The sequence below is a fragment of the Apteryx mantelli genome, chromosome 5, assembly GCF_036417845.1.
Source record: "Apteryx mantelli isolate bAptMan1 chromosome 5, bAptMan1.hap1, whole genome shotgun sequence".
Taxonomy (NCBI): Eukaryota; Metazoa; Chordata; class Aves; order Apterygiformes; family Apterygidae; genus Apteryx; species Apteryx mantelli.
Genome location: NC_089982.1, coordinates 38,855,633 through 38,877,133, shown reverse-complemented (window position 1 = coordinate 38,877,133; position 21,501 = coordinate 38,855,633). Strand labels below are relative to the sequence as shown.

Sequence of the window (21,501 nt, the reverse complement as noted above, 5' to 3'; positions counted from 1 at the left end):
ACTTTAATATTCTTTTAAAGAGGCTGCCTGGCTCATTCCTGTCTCACAAGAAGTTAGAGATTTGTCCAAATAAAGTTTCCCAGAGACGTAAAAAGAGCAGCTGATAGAAAATGGGGAGCTAAGCAGATATAGCCCCTCACAAAATCTAAACTGTTCTAAAAAGGAGCTGATAACAAAAGGTGCTGAAGATCACCATTCCCATTAAAGTCAATGACCTTCAGGTCCTTTGTACATCATGTAAGATCAGTTCATCCCTGAAATTAATTATCTTCAGGTGCTAGTAAGAACAATATGCTGAACATACAACCAAACTGGTTATTAGCAAAGGTTAGATGAACATAGTTTGGATAACATAAATCCACAAAGTTTTAAAGGAAGTAAGTAAAGAAACCAGTGAACTCTTATAATTGACATTTGTAAAAGTTCATGGGAGTTTGGACAGATTCCTTCACATAGGGAAGCTTCAAACATAACTCCATTATTTAAAAAAAAAAAAAAAAAAAAAGGATTAAGAAACAAGCTCTGTCACTAGAGATCAGCAACTTTAACACTGATTGTATACAAAACTTGAAATTATGGTAGCTGGGGAACACCTAGAAAAGCCCACCATGAATCACGAAAGATGTTCATTAACCTGGCGTTTGAAAGACAAAACAGATAAGGGGGGAAAAAAAAAAAAATCTGTGGATACAATGAACTGAATTTGTAAGAAGCTGTTGATTCTAAATGATTCTAGATTTTTTGAGGGGAAGAGGAGGGAGAAAAGATGCTGATAAAAAGTATCTAACACTCATCATTTTAAAATGTGACATAAAAGAAAGCAATACCCCCAAAAAATAACTCTCAGTTATCAGCTTCAAATATCATTGTAAGTTAATAAACTAACATATGTAATTACTGCAGTTTTACAGATGAGGAGACAGGTATAGGAAGGAAGGTGATTCACCCAGCATTACACAGCAAGATCAGTGATTTAACAAGTCTAGAATTAAGGAGCTTTTAACTTCTTAGTGGCATGCTTGTGTGCTTTGACCCTACTGCCTGTCTTTTCTTCAGGCAATACCACTGGGTGCCTTGCTAGGCAGAACGCAGTTTATTTGAATCACTTACCCAAAGCTAAAATCACTTGTGTCAAGACAGATTACTCAGTGCAATCTAGGCAGTGCAGCAACAATGTAAGGCAGTAGGGAGAACAGGTATCCTTGTTGCAACCTGCCTTAACCTAAATCATCAACGCATGCAACTCTTAAGACACATATTTGCACACCTAGTCCCCAGTGATCTTTGTTTTGAAAGGGGTGGCAAACAGCAGATACTCAACTTTCTACTCTGAACCACTGAGTTCACTAGAGCTTGCCAAAAAAAAAAAAACCCACCAAAAACAAATCCCCCCCCCACAAAAAAAAAAAGGGGAAAGAGAAGAGACATCTCTGCTGAGATGCAGAAACCAGTAAGTGCCTTGAGAGAGAGAGCAGTATTTAATTTCTGTTCAGGACTAACCAGAAAATTAAGACTCTACACAGCATCCTCTCCTGGAACATTTTTTGTACAGCCTAAGGCAGGATCTATACTCCTGCTCCATAGCAAGAAATGAAAACCAGACTGAAATACTTCCTTCTTCTTAGCTTTTTGGGTAACACAAGAAGTCACCGAGAATTTTGGTCAAGGATGACAATATACTGGGTAAACTTTGGGTGTCTGAGAAATTTTAGCTACATTTAAACCAATCTGAAATTCAGAACCCAAAAGGTTAAGGAAAAGGACAATGTAATCATAGTGACTTATTCTTTGGTAATCTCTCAAATCATTCTCAATGACTGTTGAAGAAGTGAGGGCATCAAGGAAGATTTTTTGTCTTCCTCCGAGATAAGCACAAGGGATGTTTCCTTCTCAATATTCAACATCACCCGAAGAAACTTTCCTGAGTGCTCAGTTAGTTGCAGAAGATAATGTGTTCTACTAGGTCATGTCAGCTCTGAAAGCTTCCTTTTTCTCCAGGTCGCCAAATCTCAGGCTCCCCCTGGTGAAGGGAGTTTCTGTTTAATTTCAGTACAGGTATGGACCTGGCCCACTTTTCTTCCCTGCTCAGTGCTAGTTTCACTGTGCCCCCCTTGAGCTTCTTTTCCTTTATATTCCCTTCAGGAAACCCAAATCATGAACTCAGATAATCTAAAGATAAAAGAAAAACTAAACTAGTGAAGAACCATTAGAATTTTACAATAAAGTTTTTTTTGTTGTTGTTGTTTTTTTAACTATGAAACTTATTCCAAACAAACATACAAAAAAACCCCACAAAAGCTCCAGATGTCCCACTTCCATCTACAGGTCTTCTGGAGTGTTCCTCTGGTGAAGTTTGACATGGACAGGACTGAATAGTCTAGAGTGAGATTAACTGTTGTTGCTGCATAAAACAAACCATGAAGCACTCTTTTAATCAAATACATGGATTTGCCAATAAGAATACTTTCATTCTAAATTACAATACCTAAAAGTTAATTTATCTCATCCATATATACCCACATCACATGAAGTATCAGTATGACAGCCTGACTCAAAACAACTCAGCAACAATCTCCATTCTAACTACATATGGTGAGTCAAGTTCCACAATACGACAAAAAGCCAGGAGTACTTCCAGCACTGGTGTCAAACATATACGGGCATTAACCTAGACATCATACAAATGCTAAATTAATGCAAATGAACTGAGCAAGAAGCCCCTAGATTCTATAAGTATTGTAACAGGATCTCTGGGAAAATATCCTATACTACCTCATAACAGACACCAATAATAACTTACATTAAAATGTGTCTTCTTAATTAAAAGAAAGTACTCTATATATTACCGTAAGACATTACTTAAAATTAAACTTCAACTTGGAAGCAAACCAGGCTAAGTTACCCCTAAGTCATGAGATGCAACAAACCAGATATCATCAGGAATATTCTTTGCTGTTGCTGTTTTCCAATGATTCAGTCAAATGACAGCTCCTTCAGTCTGGAGTTAGAGCTCACCAGCAGCAATAGCTACCTGGATAAGATATTCTAGTGCATAACCACGTGTACTACAATTACATCCTCACTTTGATAAGCACTTCCACTAAAAGAAATAAATCTGTCTCTGATTTACTAGCAGGTTTTGCTGAACAACTACAGACGTAATCTGCTCTGTAATGTGCCAACATAAATCGATATAACCCACGGCCAAGTTGTAATCTTGTACAACACAGCAAGGGAATTAAACCACAAAACTGAACTTGAACTTCGCCAGTGGTCAACTGCAGTCATGGTAGCCAAAGGGCACACTTTAATGCTAAAAGGACTGCGTAAGTTTAAAGATAAAATCCCCTACCAGGATGGGGCAGTATCAAGCAAAGAAGAAAAAAAAAGTAAGATTGATTCCAATTAAATTATATGGCTATGTAATTAATAAAAGACAATATTAGAAATAAAAATATGAAAGTACTATTAGAAGCATTTTGAGCTGTTCTTTTAACATGGAGTTGAGATACAGAAGAAATACTATAAGTCAGGTTTGTGAAAGGAGATAGTAACTACCACTGCTTTATCCAACATGTCTGTTTCGGGTTGTGTGTTTGGTATTTAATAATTAAGTTATATGGGTTAATTAACCAGAGACCTGAATAAATCCAGGCTAAGATTAATCCTCAAAAAACCTCTCAGCTCCCCTCCCTTCCAAACCGGGGTTAACTGAGGAGTTAACAGTGAAAGCAGGCCCTCACTAACTGCAGTATAGGGGTAGCAAAGTTCAAAACTGGTTCTGCTGCTGAAGCCAACTTCTCACACCTGCAGTTACTGTCCTACTCTAATAGGAACTAGGACTCTGAAATTGAACCTCATGTCAGTTCTCCATCCTGACAAACATCTACTCTTAGATCAATTTTTTCTGTGTAAAATGCTGATTTTTCTGCAGTTTTGGCTCTGAGAAATGTGATCACCTGAGACATGCCCATAAGCTATACCATGAATTGTCTAAGAGAATTCTTCTTAGACAGTGCACTATTTTATCTTTGGACAGATGTAAAGACATCCTTCCCTCTTGCTGTGTTCCACATCTTACACCATTTGCATTACAAAAAGAATCATCATTGTGATCAATATTGGGCCCTGGTAGGCTCAGGGGAAAAAGACAGTTTCTGAGATACAGGAAATGAGGTAAGAAAGATCCATTTTTAAGTATCAAAACCCTGAAGTATCTCACTCTGGCCAGTTACTGGCAAACTGAACTGATTATTGGCAATATAAGAGAAGACAGTCTAGCACATATACTTGTAGGGGAAGATACTACAAGACACCCCCCCACAAAAAAAACACACATACCATAGCCCAAGCAGGCTATGGTATGAACTTTTAGCTTTATAGCTAATACAGTTTCCTGGGACGTGACTCAATGAATGTGAGGCTGAATAAAGCTCAGAGCCAAGTTGCTCAACTCCCCGGGCAAGTATTTTAGCCACAATGCTATTAGGCAAAAGCAGGAACTGCTACCACACTTAGCTATGTTTTTTTAACCAATTCAAAACTGCTAGCATGCCTCAGGGGACGTCAGCACATACCTATGGGTAAGGCATCTCTTGATATACAGGTACCCATCATGTCCCTAAGCTGTGCTGCAATACAGATTTAGGCAGAATTTAGCTATCTCATCATCTGCCTCCTCTGACTAGAGCCTTTCAGGGTAGGCACAGTACATAAATTCTAAATGCCTAGAGAATTTTCAGGCCAACCAGACAGGCCGTCTAGTGATTCCAGCTGCCTGGAAATAGATGGTGCTACAGAGAAAAGGCATTCCACATTGCTGATTGGGACTTGCATGCTGGATTCTGTTCAAGTCCCAAATTAAGCAATCTGAATCCAGTCCTTAGAGACTACAACTATTGACTTACCCTTTTGGTCATCCCAGGCCAGATGATTATGCTCTCAACCATTGTACACTCTTGGCTTAGGGCAAAATGTCAGTGTTTATCATCTCCTCAAAATGATTACTACTGATCAGCATTTGTTTATTCTCTCCTGCATTTCAAAACAAAACAAAATAATTGTCTAGTCACCCACTGGCACTAAATAATAAGAGACAGCAATGTCCAGGGTTAAATGAGAATGAAATTCAGAGCTGTGCATTATCAATATACTTTTGGCATCACAGTACATTTTGACTCAGTGTGTGAATTCCCTACTGACTGCTGTGCCTAGACATTAAATAGGGAGTGGTGATGCATCAAGCAAATCAGTAAAAATATTAATTGCCTCTTTTATCCATCTGCTAGAATGTATTACTGGACAAGTAACAGAAAAGGAATGAGTGTCTTTAGATAACATTATTTACTTAAAATGACTAAGTATACTTAGTCTTCTGTAAACTGTGAATTAATGGTTTATTGCATCTTCTCTACTAAACATCAGAGAATTCACACAAAGGATGATTTCAGGAGCCTTTCTCTCACTGGAGAATTAAATAATGTCCATCCCCTCTATCTCTCTGCTTGTTATCATGAAAATTGGTAAAAACTTCACAGCTTCAAGACTCCTGCCTCTAAGTTAAGTACACTGAAGCACATTAGCAATACAATCCAGCACAATTAGAGAAGTCCCAGTGCATTAAGACATCGGACTACAATCAATTAACTCAAGCTTCTAACAGCTAAAACAATTTGGAGAGCCACGAGTCAGAAGATATACTTTACTCATTTTATATTAAAACCTACTTTGCTGAGACAACAAAGAAAAAGGAAGAGGAGCTTAGGTTTTAAGAGCTAACCATTCAATCACCACAATATATCCACATGAATGAACATGTGACTTAACTAAAACTGGATGCAACTGCAAAAGGGTGTTTCCAAAAGTGGTCTGCATCAAACACTTCAAGAAAATTTAAAATACTATGTTGGATGAATGTAGTAGGTCCCATCCAGCGTCTCAGTACTCAGAGAGACACAGTAATATAGATTTATCCATAACTTATCTGTCTATTGTTTAAGCATAAACAAAAATCCATAAGGCTTGTAGGTCTAAAACTTGATCTGTAATTTCTTGCTTTATTTTTGTCTACGAGTTAGAAAAACCCATGCTCATCAAGCCTGCTTAGCAGTACACTTTTACCTTCTTCAACAGCCAAGGACAGAACAGCAAAGTGGACTGTTTATTCTCAGGAAGAAAAAAAACAAAACAAAAAAACCCCAAAGGTACAGACAATGCCATAACCCGAGTCTCCCCATAACCAAATCACATTCCATAACAAAGCGAGTGTGTGAGCACGCACGCGCGCACGAGAGCGAGAGCACGAGACTGCCCTCTAGTGTTTGGTCACCAGAGGTAGTAGCACAAACGGTGTTAAAGGTGTCCTTAAACTCTAGTGGAAAAGGCCCAAAAATGATAAGCACCTTTGGCTGTGAAAAATTCACATATAAGAGGCACTTTATTGACAAGACAGGGATTTGACTTGGCTTCTTCCTCCAGTATTAACTGACTCTACTGGGCTGGTTTGGATGTAATTTTGCATACCATAAATGCTATGATTTCTTGAGACTTAAATTACACAGGCTTACTTTCAAGAGACTGACAAAAATGTAGCTCTTCCTAAACTAAGCAAAAATCATTAACAGACTGTAGTCAATTATCTTCTTTGAGAACTCCACTGATCTATTGGCAATATAAGCAATATTGGTGACAGCAGATACTGCATGTTTCGATCATTACTGAGACAATACAAATAATCATTGTAAGATTACATGAATCTGCATGCATTAACGACCAATCCCAAACATTCAAATACAGATTTTTTTTTTTTTTTTTTTTTTGCTTAAGAGTCAGACTACTGTTAATAAAGCTAGCAAATGGAAAATGGATTTATCTGCAACCTAAAAACTTCATAATACTTTCCCTTAGCTTACTAGGCCCTATTTATAGTAAACAACTATTTCTTGGGGGGGGGGGGAGTGAAGCTCTAACAAATCAGTTTTTCACTGTATCCCAAGAAATGCACTGGACTGCAAGTCTGCTTTAGTCAAGTCTTCTATTCTGCCTCTCCAAATACAAAATTTTAAAGCTCACAAGTTATTTTGTTTTGTTTTGAATAGCATTAGTAATATATCATATGGGCAGAATATCATGCTTGAGTTTCAAGAATTTGATCAATTAAATGCCTGAGACTTCCTGGAGTTACAAACAAAAACATTTACCAGTTCTAAGGCACTACAATAATGCTTCAGCAGACTTAATTTGAAGGTAAATAAATTATTGCTATAAAATCAGGCATGGTTCAAATGTGTGCATGCAGATGGAAGATGGGGATAAGGTAATAGAGCAGTATTTAGTGCTAATCTTCTATATTAGTTAGTAGCAGTTTAAGTTACTACCAGTCAGCTCTATGCTACAAGACTACTATAATTTCAGACATGGCTCTCTGATTTACATATATATGCCTGAGTATTAGATATGCATGTGTAATGAATGTACATTTGTGCATGTAATATTACTCCTATTCTCATTCCAGTAGCTCATAGCTTAATATAGTCAAACTTCCTTCCTAATTTTTTTATTTTTATTTTTTTAAAACCTAGACTGCCATTTCTTACAGAAAAAAAATCTTTAAAAATAAAGAACAACCCAGTACTTTAATATAAAAAAAGGGGGAAGAGTTCCTCATTCTTTTATAAATCAAAGGTCTGTTGGAGTCAGGATTACAGGAGATTTTAAGGCGTTTCATAATACAGCATAACAAAATTATCAAGAGATACAGACACAGGGGTAAGATTAGCACCTACAAGCTTCTGAACTGAACAAAATGTCTCATTACTATAAACCTTGTCATTTGACATTTGTCATTCCCATTGACCATGATAACGAAGAAAAGAGTGAGTGCAATTTGTTTGGGGTAATGGCCTTCTAATACGTGAAGCGTCCAACCCTCTTTCCTTTGACGCAATATGTGCCTTCACCTGTAAATCAATGGAGTTCAGTGACTCAAAAGCAAACACTCATTTCAGGATCAAGCTCTGAATTAGAAACAGTCACTATAAAGGGGGGGGGGGGGGGGAAACGGGTGGAAGCCTGGCAGCCTTAAGGAACTAACCCAGGAGAGTGCATCTTCAGATTACAGGGCATGGGTGTCCTAGTTCACTGCACCTGGCCTATAGGCTGCTCCCAGTGGCCTCCTTCCTAGAGTCAGCTTGGGAGCAGGAATACAGCCAGATGAGGGAAAAAGAAAAAAGAAAAAAAAAAAAAAAAAAATCAGTCTTCTCTCCTACATCCTTCCTACTGTCCTTCAGCACTTTATTTAGTCATGTAATGGAAGCACTGCCTTTCTCTTGACAAGGCAGGGGTCACAATTCCTCCCTCTTATCCCATGAAAAATGTGAATAAACCACAACCAGAATCATTCATCCTGTATAAAACATGTTCCTTGACTGCTTTTAAACTACTCAAAATCAAGTTGGTCAAAAGCAGGCCACATTAGACCTTCCCTGTGGCCCTTTTCAGCTGGCAGAAAGAGACCTACCTATGTGAAGGTCTAATTCAGTAAGTCTGAATACACGAGCTAAATGTAACTTTGAAAGGACAGTAATGTATATGGATAGACAGACAGTTCAATACATTTAAGGAGATCAGGTCATACGGCAGGAGAGGACTGTGGCATACAGTCATTCCTGCCAGAGTAAATTATGTGAGATTGGTAACTAAACAGCAGATGCCTCTGATCTAATTGAAGACTGACCAAACAGCACATAAAATATTCATATCGTCTTTTCCATCACATACGGTGATATCAAGAACGATAACAAATCTTTCCAAAAAGCAGATGATAGAAAAGGAAACACCAAAAAAGACAATATAAAAGAAAAAATATATATATCAAAGGGCCGATTATTGCTTCAAAGCATCTGCTGCTTAAGTTACCAAAGTCCCCAGTTAACCAGAAAGGAAACCTGGAAGAGAGAGAATGAATATTGCAGCAGGGTAACTCTAAGGCAGAAAAACATGAAATGCAAATACTGCTCCTCTCCCTCCAAAAAAAGTGAAAACCAATTTCACAACAAAGAAATAGCAGGAAACCTTATCTTTGGTCCACTATAAACATGCATGCTGATGTCATGGTTACCTACCAGTCTGGTACTGCATGCCAATCAGTGAATATTCCACCTGTACATTGAGCACCACATTCAATGAGATGACCTGCAAGGCTGGGAAAATGGCAAATGTTCAATTAACTAAGTTTTTTGTAAAACAGTTTCACAAGTTCAGCCTAAAAGTATTATAGTACAATGAAAAGAAAGCTAAATAACAGAACATGCTAAAAATTTTCCATAAGCATCCAGTAGTACGTTTATAAACCTTGGATTAAATGTAACTAGGGATTTTAAAAGTCTAACATAAGAAGGCTTAAAAGAACTAGACTTTTACATGAAGAAACAAATGAACTTTCTAAAAAAGTGAAAACAATCTGAAAAGATATCATGTGACACCAAAAGCAAGTTTGATTGCTCATTTCTAAAAAACTTGATCAAAATTCAGTATTCTGGTTGGTCTGCATTGTTAGTAACTAAATAAGCAAAACTCACTTTTAATCAAGAGTTTTAAGGTCTCATTTAAAGGCAAAGGACATCCTTGAACTGAATGTATTATGATTTTAAAATCTTTGATTGTGATATTCTGTAAGTACTGACTACTTAGAAGAATTATGGGAGAAATCCTGCTCTCTCTAAACCAAATGGTTACTTACTACAGCTCCAACTCAGGAGAGCCAGAATTTCTTTCTGCATTTATTCTCAAGCAATAGGAGGTCCAAAATACTACTGCTAGTGCACTTAGATCACCTAAGTAGTCATTCATTTCTACGGACTTCAACACAGTGAAGATGATGCAGAAAATTAAATTAGACAAAACAGATTTTCACCTGTACTTTCTGCATCCAATTCCTAACCCTGGGTTTTACAGCTAGTTTTGCAAATGGGGATACTCACACGCAGCTTCTGTAAAACCATAAATGGATGCTGACCAATGACTGAATCTTTCCTTCTGTGCATGTTTGAGGACAAGAGCTGCTGCCATCTCAACTAGCAACAGTGATGCCCAAATAGGAAAAGCTGGGAACCACTGGTCTGTACTTTAAGACTTCACCTCTTTTGACACAAAATAGACAAGAAAAAGTTACACTGTTTAATAAAATCATTCACTCTTTCCCTCATTTTGTTATTTTAAGTGGTTCCAACATGAAGTTTTTATGATTTCAGTTCCAACAAGAGATTAAGTGAGTCGAACTGTAACATTCAAACAAATGAATTCAATAATATGAGCATTAGGGAAAGTTCTGTTATTCTGACATAATTTGATATCAAATACAATTTTACCCATTTCTTCTGATATCATTTACCTTCCCGCAGCTAGTAAGTCAAATTCGTCCCTATTCCAGCCAAACTAGAAGAAAAATACAAATATATTATATACAACAGTTTATTACAATAGAGGAAACAGCATATAGTATGTTCACTGCTCTGAGTAACAACACATTGTACATACTTAAGTAACTGCAGAAATCTAAAGAATAATCTAACTAGTTGGTAGGAACTGCAGGTGGATTTGAGTTGCTACACAGTAAGAGAGTAAAAGAGTTCTGATGTGTTTCAGTTTTCCTCTTATTAATACACCCAACCTAAAATAAATTTTCAAAGTCTCATCCTCTTCAAAAAACTTTAGAAGTACAATTTTCAAATCTTCAGCACTTGCATATACTATAGGTTTAAATATCTAGCAAATATGTTGTGTCACATAAACAAAGTACTGTTTTTCCAACTTTTGAAATTTATCAGTTCCTGGACAACTACCAATCTTTCTTGAAAACTAGCAGTGTGTTTTCTGTTTGACTACAGGTTGTTTTTATCAAGTTCAATGTAATGCAAACAATATATTCCTTGTTTCTTACTTAGAATTTAACAGAAACCTCCACAAAACATAAATAACATATAAGGCCTCTCTAGAGTAAATAATATATGCTGACAACTATTTTGAGCATATAAATAGATAGGAATAGAATAAGAAGTTATAATGGCAATTATAAAAGGGAAAGTTTAACTAGAGATTAGACAATGTTTTATATGCATGAAGTCAAACGACTATGAAGTTTTAGAAAGGACACCTGTAACTAGACATTAACACATACCCCAGTATATTTTTAAATGTGTATCAAAAAAAATCTTGAATGTTCCACAGTGTGTGGTCATTCACAAAAGTGTACGTTACTGAAAACACTGCAGAAAACCACATATCCTGCCTTATGTCTTGAAACTGAAAGAATTTGAAAAATGTCACACCAAAACTCAACTTCTTAAAATAAAACTGCTTACCCATTGAAAAAGGCCAGTGTTTAGACCACCTCATGAGCCTTTTATTCCCCTGAAACAAAATGAGATCTACAAGTGCCACCTTGTGGTAAAGAAAGAAATATGTTTTTTAACCTTATGCACTGAATTTGAAAGTGGAAGAAGTTACAAGTGAAACCCTGGTAAGACAAGGCAAAATTCCCTGAACTTCACTGAGATGATTTCCAGTTTCACGATATAGACATGTTTAAAAATCCCTGCTACAAATTTAGAAGCAGTGAAAGTTGGCAAAGTTTCATGCATGTAAGCAAAAAAAAAAAAAAATAAAATAAAATAAAAAAAAAAAGAGTTCACTATTTTTAATTTGTATCTACATTTTCTTAAGGAGCAGAAATACCTGATAATGATTACTGAATATTCATTCCCATATGTTCAGCATCATATGACAATTAACTTGAACTTACTGAATGAATGAGGGGTCCTAATACAATCCCGCTGTCAACACATCTACCAGTCACAACAATATCAGCTCCAAGGTCAAGGGCCCTGCTTATTGGTCTTGCTCTAAAGATGACAAAATAAAACAATGTGCACTCTCGCTTTTTAAAACATTGCTTAAAAATCAGTTGCCTGACACAGATAGGACAAAAATCACTTAAATGTCCTGATCACTTAAATTAACAATCAATTAGTCATTTTGTATACACAGTGAACGTTTTTAAAACAACATCAACCAATCTAAAGAGCAGCATTGTGCATTGATTATTTTTGAAGAAGCTTAGGCAACAGATATTCCAGATTCGTTTAGTAAAAGTTAGCCCAGTCAGAATTAGCAGTGCTTGAAAATATTCATCCAGGTGAACTGCTCAAGTTTATACAGAAGGTTAGTAAGAAACCTTTGCCCAGAATGCACGACTCCTGGCTTCTAAACCCATGCTCTGTACTGAATCCTTCCATTATTCATGAAATAGGCAGCTTGAAAACATAAACCACATTATCTGGGTGCTTTTAAGAACAAAACCAAAATTTTTCTAGAGTTTCTACAAATGGATTTAGCCCTGCTTTTGTTAAGAGAAAGGTTAGAATACACAGAAGTTATCTTAATGATGTAAATAACATATAATGTAAATAAATACATATTTAGCTAATACTACATAGACTAAAGGATACTAGCCAGATAAGTAAGCAAATATACAGTATACTGGAATAATTTACACCTTTGAGCATAGTGTGAAGTAATAGTCACTGGTAAGCAGCACAGATAGGATTTCTGCATACAAATATGTAGGATAGTGACACGGCAACTGCATAACTACCTTTAAAAAAGCAGTATGTCAGTAAGTAAAGCAGTTTGGATCTTATTATTGAAGATGTACATGAGTTCAATCTGTAGAATTTAATAGTCCAAATCATGAGGGATAGAAGAAACACTTCAGAATCTATATCTCAGTGCAAGTTTTTGAGATGAAGTTTACATTCTGAATCAAAACAAACAAACAAACAAAAAAAACCCCAACCCACCACTGTAAACATCACCCGACCTATGGAATTAAAAAACCAAGGTCAATCTACAGAACTTACAGATTTTACCCAGTATGCTATGATTTCAAGTTGTTTTACAGGCATATGTGAATTTCCCTTTGCTTTACAAATAAGCCTCCACTGCTAATGATGTCAAAGAAAAACATTCTCATGGTTATAAATACTAATCATTATTTCTTAGACCTCATTTACAGTTACTTATGATCCACAAATGTTGCAAATCAAAGGTTAACAAACAGAAAATCTAGCAACAACTGTAACACAAAACACTAAAGACAAATTGAAAGAGTAAGCTATTAGAAGATGCTTGTTTTACAGAGAAAAATATATTTTGTGTTAGGTACAGCCATACCCTGCCATGTGCCAGTAACGCATTCCTAGAAATTGCAATGATAGTGATACAAGAGAGAGCATGGCAATTTTTCCCATAAAGATTAATGTAATAAAGGGGTGCTGTGTGTAGGGACTTAAGAAACACACAGAAAAGAAATACAGAAGGGATGACATATAGGGCATAGAGGATGAAAAAGCAAAAGCAGGATCACCAGGACTGTCAACTGGAAGACATGCTAGCTTTTGGGAATGCCTGACTATTGCCCCATTTCTCAGTCCTTCACTTTTGATAGACTTGATTACCTTGATTCCTCTGAGGAAGTTGATGATGACAATGAAAACGTAACCATTCACAAATGGGCAGCTAGAACACTTGCACTGAAGAGATTTTCAGAAGGTGCTCCGTATCATAAAGAAAGTACCTAAGATCCTTCAGAACAGTGATCTGTTCCAAAAAGGCAGCCTCCAAAGTTTCAAAAGCACAAAATCCGAAACACAAATACTGAAATCTTCTACAGCATCCATCATGCGTCATGGTACCTCCACTCCCGAGTTGCATTTCTCTAGGGATGACAAACCTGAACCCTGCTCCATGCAGTGACAGGATACTCTGCATATGCAAATGGATTTGGGGGATTGTTATAATTAAACTAAAGTGATTTCAACTCAAGCTAAAACCTGAAGATTCTCAGGAGATGTAATCCTAAAGAGTCACAACTGGCAAAGTTCTAAATTAAAATTTATTCAGAAGCGACAAAGAAAACAGATTTTTTTTTTCTGGTTGCTTTAATTATGCAACGGAGAACCTTAAGTATTAGGTTGTTCTACTTGCAAATCAAAACAATGTCATGTAGTCAACATGTTATTTCTCCCTCCCCTCCTCCCCAATAAAAACAGCTTGTTTATATAACTCACCCAAGATACACATTCATGCTGTGAATGCTCTCTGGAAATTGTTTGCCACTCTCTAAATCAGTGATACCAGCTCCTTTCAGGTTCTCTTTCTATTAAAAGAGAAAACAAAACTCAATTCTGAATATTTTGTATGTATTTACTATAAACCTTTTGTTAACATCAGACAAAAGATCCACTTTGTAGCAACTCTTAAGAAAAATATAATTGTTAAAATTCGAAACAAAATACAAGTCAGTTGAACTATGGAAAGCTTTACACACACTTTTAATCATAGCGTTCCTGAACACAGAAAAAGAAATCAGTCTTTAAAGAATGCTAGTCCATTCACAGATGATCAACTACAACGAGCTGATATATTCCTTAGGGTTTGAAACTGTCTTTAATTCCTGCAGAACTGAATAAATCAAACCATACCAACAAAAATATGTCTACTGTAACAGCAATGGTTGCATGGCCAGAAAACAAGGCTAATGCTGCAGCTCCAGGCAATACTTTGCTATTTTCCTCAGTACAGCATGTTACCAGAGAGACCCATTTGCGTGTAAGTGTGTTTGTCTGTGCATGAGGCAACTGCGGAGACTAGGGAATCCAGAGGCAAGCAACTGGATTGACTCAATGCATAAGGCTAGTTTCTGGAGGGATCTGTAGAGTGTGTGTGCACGCACGAGAGAGCACATGAAGGTCCAAGTACCAGCAGCTGGAGCGGGGCTGCAGGCCTTGGGGGCTCACATGCCCACGTGGCAGTAACTGGGAAGACTGAGGGATCTAGGGGTCAGCTACTGGATAGACTGAGTGTCCGAGCCCAGCTACTGGAGGGATCCCTACTGTATATATTTTCCACCAGTGGGCTTTTATCTTGATCATTTGGAGATGGGAAACAGCATCAGGTTACTCATGCTGCTTGTGTTTGCGTGAGTGCTGTTTCTTCTGTATGTGCTGAACTGCATGACTGGCTTGTGTGTTTGTACATATGTGTGTGTATATATATATTATATGTGTGTTTATGTGTAGATGGGTGTGTATGCATTTTAACATGTGCATACACACACAAGTGTGTATACACACATACACATATAGAGTGTGTATGCGTGCACGTGCACCTACCAGGAATACATGCTCAGCCTCGCTACTGGCTAGACTTCAGGACATGGAGCTGCAGCAGCCTTGCCTCTATCAGACTACCAGATTGGGCAACTCCTAACAGAGTATCAATTCAGGTTGGAAGACAGTCAACATTTTAGGAACAGCAGAACATTTCCTGGATATTTTTTGACATAATGACCTGGAATATTTATCAGCACCTTGACAACTTTTCCAACAGCTGATCTTTTTCATGAATGTTATCAAATGAGCTCAACAAGTTAATTTTTTTAGTGTATTTACATTCAACCTTTTCCTTCAAGTATTTCCCATCACCATTATCACTATGACAGTCAGCCAGTAACATAGCATTAAACAAAAAAAAAAAAAAACACCTTCTACTTCTATTGAATTTAGTATACTTTGGGTAAGGATTGAAATCTTTGAAACCACAAATAACACTTCCTACTGTCATTTATGATTTCTGGTGTCAATAGTATGAAATCATCTCTAAAGCAGTATTTTGCTCATATCAGTTATGTATTGATGACAACAACATAGAAAACAATCCAGTTCAGATAAGAAACAGCCATGCCAAGCTCAAATAACAACCATTTCACCATCACACCAGTAACGAAATACGGGACCATCGATGTTACACCAATTTCAATAGGGCAGACGTTTCTGCCCTATTGCACATAATTTGCGAAGAAAGAAGTTTATTCAAGCTTCTTCCATACTCAATAACATGCAAGGAATAATTAGATACAGCCTATGGAGATTAATAACTTTTCAAGTTGCAGCCAGAGATTGAAACGTAGTTCAAACTTATCACCTTTTAAACATTACCAATGCATAAAATGTTTTCATGGTATCTTTTCAGGTATAGCCAACATTTTTTGTAGAATGAGATTCTGTACAGGAAAAAAAGTCCTTCAAAGTAAGACAAAAAAAGCCATGTATTTCATCTTTAGATTTCAAATTCCGTGAAAAGATTCAAACTTCAATTCTTCCACTTAAGGCTACCTTACTGGCCATAAACTGATTACTTAAGAAACAGCTACCTGTAAGCAAAGTAACAACAGGTAATGAGTGCAAGCTACTAAAAACAGCCAGAAGGCATGAACATTTGAATATGTGGTAACTATACCACATCTTAATTTAAGAGAATAAGTATGCATTATTATTATTTTAAACAGAAGCAGTAAGTAACAGCACATCCTATATTCTCCTGAAGAGAAAAAAGACCTTAGATCAGGGATTCACAATTTACTTCAAAAAGGTACACAGCAGCAGAGTCTTATGAAATTCATCCCTTCACACACCAAACAAAATGTGTCAAAGATTATTTTCATGCATAAAAAAACCCAAATGAAGTAACAATTTTAGATGCGTTTAGCAGTAGAAAGATACTGCATAAAGATGCACAAAATAAGTTCTCATAGGATATTAAATGCCATTTTTTGCTATAGAAATGAACTTTCGCAATCCTACTAAGACTTAAGACAAAGTAAAATACCTCACTCATTAGGTCGTCTCCAGCAACAACAGCTATTTTCAAGTCAACATCTGCTTTCTTTGCCACCTCCTGAAGGGCAGCCGCACAAGCAAGTGGGTTAATTCCACCGGCATTACTGATGACACGAACACCTAAACAAAAAATACAAACCGAGTTCAGCAGCACTAACAATCATTTGTATTCCAAAAACTTAAAGTATGCTGAAACACAAGCAAGACATCATCTCTGCAAGGTGTCAGACACCTAATCAAATAAAGTATTAAAATTACATTAAAGTATCAACCCCCTTTATACTGTGAAATAAAAGGAATGGATTGAGTCAATGTAGAAGTGTTATACAGAGAAAAAAAATTTGTTGTAGATCATCTTCTTGCATTTATACATCATCTTTCACATACGGAAAGTAACCAAAGAGACACAGCCACAATGAGGAAACAGTGTCACAACAGTTCCTGCAAGTACAACATTTGATGCCTGTCATTCAAAACAACTGTGCTCTTCGAACTACTTCATTTTAACAGAAATATGCATTTATATATAAATTCTAAACTGTATTGGGAGCTTAGGAGAAATCATTCACTTTTTTCTCTCAAACTGAGCGAGTTATGAAGATATACTAATATAAACGGCAAGAGAAATAAATGACCAGAAAATAAATTATGCTCATATATAAAAAGCTAGAACTATTTGGGAAGGTTGACAAATTTTTAGTTTGTCAAAACAAGGACTTAGGACATTTTCAATGTGGAGACTTGCACACAAAGTTATCTTCCATCCCTGAATTAAAGCTACAATAATAACTACATGGAGATATATATATTCATAATTACAGGCAAACATTTTAAAGGCAAACATTTTAAATCGACCCAGTTTAAGTGCTACCACCAGATTTGCACTTCACACTTGCTAAAATCAGGGATGGGATTTTTGCTGGTGTTTAAAATATTATTCCCACAGAAAAGCAAAAGGTGGGGTGCAAAACAACTGCTTATAGTAAGATACACTATATAAGATATATCTAAACAACTTAACTTCGCTAACATACAAACTCACACAAAGCACTGCATACCTTTCCTGTGAATATCTTTTATATAGGGAGCCATTGCAGTGGAGACAAAATCAGGAGTGTAACCCAAAGCCTGAAACAACAAAAAGCTGTAACTCTTTGTTAGGGATAAATCAACTCAACCCCCTTTTCTTAGCTGACAGGAGAAAACACTGAAGGACAACTAGTTTTCAAAACACTTACATTATGCTACAGAAAAAGACGTGATCATTTTTACTATATGAAAACTGGGTATTCCTCAAGAATAAATAATAGCACGCAAGTAGAAAAATACAAAAGCAAATGGGCAGCTTTCCCAGGAGTCTGGCAGGTGCTAGACCAGACTCACAAGGTGGTTTAGTTTGGAAGGGAGCTTGGGAAGGACCTGACCCAGCCTCGCTCAAAGCGGGGCGAACGTCGGTGTTACAACAGGGCGCCCGTGCCATCGCAAGCCTGGCTGCTCAACTCCATCAGACAGCCCGAGGGGCACAGCTGCGTACGCAGGTGTTCGGCTGCAAGAGCTCTGCTTCGGCAGCAGAGGACATGATTCATATACATATATTAATAAATAAATGTATGATTTAGTGGGAAGGCTGGATTTTGGGATGCCTGCCCCCGGGGCACCCCGCAGCTACTTACGGGAGACCTGGCCCTGGCAGCCGTCAGCAGCGACATGGTGATCTCGGAGAGATAGTCGAAGACGAGGAAGTCCAGCTTCCCTCCGTACAGCAGCTGCGGCACTAGCGGGCCAAGACGCGGCGGCCGTTAGCCCCCCGCGGCGGCCACGGGGCCGCGCCCGGGCCCTCGCGCCGCCTCGCGCCGCGCCGCCGCCACCCGCCCGCCCGCCGCGCAGGGCAGAGCAGACGCCGCGGCCCCGCCGGGCCTTGGCCACGGCCTTGCCGGCGACCCGCTCCCGCCGCGGGGCCGCCCGGGCGTGCGGAGGCGGCTTCGCCCCGGCCGCTTACGCAGCGCGGCGGCCCCGCGGCGCCAGGCCGAGCCCCGCCGCCCGCCGGCTCCCCCCGGGCCGCCGCCGCCGCCGCCTACCTGCGGCCGCCGTGTCCCCCCAGAAGCCCGAGGCGCAGCCGATGCGCACCGCGCCGCCCGCCGGCGCCTCGCAGCCGCCGCTGCGCCGCCGGCTCCAGCGGGACGGCCCGGCGGCGGCCCGCAGCAGCCGCGGCCCCAGCAGCGCGGCGCAGCTCATGGTGGCGGCGGTGGCGGCGGCGGGATGGCGGCGGCGGCACCGCCCGGGCCCGGCTCCGGCTCCGGCTCCGGCTCCGCCCCCGGCTCCGGCTCCGCCCCCGGCCCGGCCCCGGCCCCGGCCCTGTGGGCTGCCCCAGCCCGTCGGGGCACACTCCCAGGCGGGGTGCCTGGCTTTATCCTGCGTGCCTGGTTTTATTTATGCCTATATTTACTTATATATCTCGGTTTTGACAGGAAAGGTTTCTCAGGTGCCAGGCGGAGTTTCTAGGCAGCGAACCTGGAGTCTGTTAATAAGCCTCGCCAAACTAGCGCATGGTCCAATGCAGAGGGATTTCCAGAGGCCGCGGTGCGCGGGCTTTCACGCAGCGCCTTAAATCACGTAGAGGTGCCTGAGAACGGCTCCCTGCGCGGACAAAACCCACGTAACGTGTCTAACGTGACAAGGGCGGTAACTCAGTCCGCAAGTCTGGCGTGCTAATCCCAGGTGAAAACGGCTAGGCCTGCCTTAACGCCTGCAATTCGATCCTGGCTGGTTTTGCGCGTTACCTCTTGCAAATGAAACATTAGGAAGATCTGGGGTTGTTCTGGGTCTTTGTAGGAAAGCTGGAAAATGCAACATTCAATGAGACATTGACATAATTCTAAGTATATGATGATGAGAGGCGGTTTTATTGGTGTAAAAAGTAGCCACATTGAAAACATTTAAATAAATACTTTTTGAAAATTGTTGATAAATACGGAGTCCAGTTAGACGAAATTCTAATTGCAGTTAGCAGTGATGCCATACTTTATAACCCAGGAATATAAATAAAAGTTCCACTGAAATCAGTTGCGCTGAGATTTCACACTACAAAGCTGAATTTCTGGACATTGAAAGACAAGCCTACTCAAATAAACTAAACTACCCTGCTGTGGCCAGTAGATGGCTGTGTTGTCCCGGCTTCCATATCCTTGCCTCCTATGCGACATAATTCCCAGCCACAAAAAATGTCAGTGGGAACTGTCCTCTATTCCAGTCAGCATCAAGTGTGCTGTATGTAGCATACACAAAGACAAACGTATGCATTTCTTCCCAGATAAACAAATACAGTTTATTTATATTAACATATAAAAATTCACATATACACACAGAGACAAATGCATATGCATTGGTGTAGCAGTCTTGGGATGCAGAAGGGACCTTCTTCTTTTAACTCCTTTCAAATATGTTTGTAGCATGGATTTTGACAGCAGCTGCCCATGGCTCTATGATGGGTTGGGTCTTGCTTTGTCATAAAGCATCTCAAAGTCCTTGTGGAGCATGAACACAATTTCACCAACCTTTGCATGGGGTTGTTTATATATGTGCGTGTGAGAAAATTAATATACAACATATATAAGATACTATATAAAATGCTAATAAGATACATAAGATGCTAATACACACCTATGACTTAATTTGTCTGTCAACCAATTAATTAAATATGAGGAAAGGGTTTAAGATTGTTTCCATTACTTGTAACGGTACACTGAAGAGCTGAAGGGGTCAAAGATGGCATTTTGTTGGTTTCCTAAGCAAGTGCTTTTCTTACTCAGTTTAGGCTTGTCCTTAAGTAAGTAGGCCATTTAATAGGTTGTTAAGGCTCTGGCAAAATCATCCATTTTATCAGTGAGAATAATTTATACACTCCTTGGATTCTCTCTATCTGATTAGACAGATGATTTTCTTTGGATCTTCAATAATTAAAATAATTATAAAGGCAGTGCAGGTGCAGGTTTATGCAGGGGCGTTTATGAATTATGACTGGTGCCTCATCCCAGATTAATGTCATGTGAGGTGTCTTGATTTTATCATGAGGAGGCAGCTATACAGCTGCATATCCCTACACTGGGGCCACAGCTATACCCAGCAATATATATGGTGGTATATATAGTCCTAGAAAACCTCCTCTTCTTATATTTAATACAGATGAACATAGCTGTGGAGGTGATTGTGGGTTATTGAGACAACTGACAACTGATGTTTCTACTGAGTATTTGCCCACCCTCTAGTTTCAGCTGTTTATCTGTTTAGTAACCCTCAATACAGTAGTTCCCTCCTTTCCAAGTACATGCCCAGTCTCCCCTTGTGCCCATGTAAACATTTTGCACCCAGAATATCCTTTGGTAAGGAGTTCCCAAGTCTGATATCTGTCACATGAAAAACCTGCTGCTTTCGTTTTGAAGCTGGCTCCTACTAGCTTCCTTTGCTATTCTCTATTTCTTGTATAAAAATAAAAGACAGACATGAAATAAAAATAAAGAGCCAGCCTGCGCTACCCAGGTTGCTCTTGATTTGGCAGACTTCATGGTGGCCCCTCTGAACCATCCCTTTTCCCAGCTGAAGTGTCCCAGCTGACTCCACTGTTCCCTGCTCCGTGATGTTTCAAGTTTTAATCTTGAGATTTTGGTTTCTTAGGTGACTTAATACAGATTTTAGAAAAAGTTCATTGCTCACTGAGGACACTGGGTGGCACTGGGTGGTTGTCAGCGAAGCCCTGAAGAAACTGCAG

General features: G+C 39.0%; 1 protein-coding gene across 3 annotated transcripts in view; it reads right to left on the bottom strand.

Moving 5' to 3' along the window:
• LOC106492086 (uncharacterized) overlaps positions 1-18,871 on the bottom strand; it is a 68,161-nt gene extending 49,290 nt beyond the window's left edge. For all 3 annotated transcript variants that reach the window (XM_067297837.1, XM_067297839.1, XM_067297838.1), the window contains exons 1-8: positions 18,815-18,871; positions 18,410-18,510; positions 17,795-17,864; positions 16,726-16,856; positions 14,127-14,215; positions 11,801-11,900; positions 10,391-10,434; positions 9,123-9,200 (exon numbers count right to left, since the gene is read on the bottom strand). In XM_067297837.1, the coding sequence (XP_067153938.1) occupies positions 9,123-9,200; positions 10,391-10,434; positions 11,801-11,900; positions 14,127-14,215; positions 16,726-16,856; positions 17,795-17,864; positions 18,410-18,445 (548 nt within the window). In that variant the 5' untranslated portion in view covers positions 18,446-18,510; positions 18,815-18,871. The remainder of the gene's footprint in view (positions 1-9,122; positions 9,201-10,390; positions 10,435-11,800; positions 11,901-14,126; positions 14,216-16,725; positions 16,857-17,794; positions 17,865-18,409; positions 18,511-18,814) is intronic.
• Positions 18,872-21,501: the final 2,630 nt, after the last annotated feature.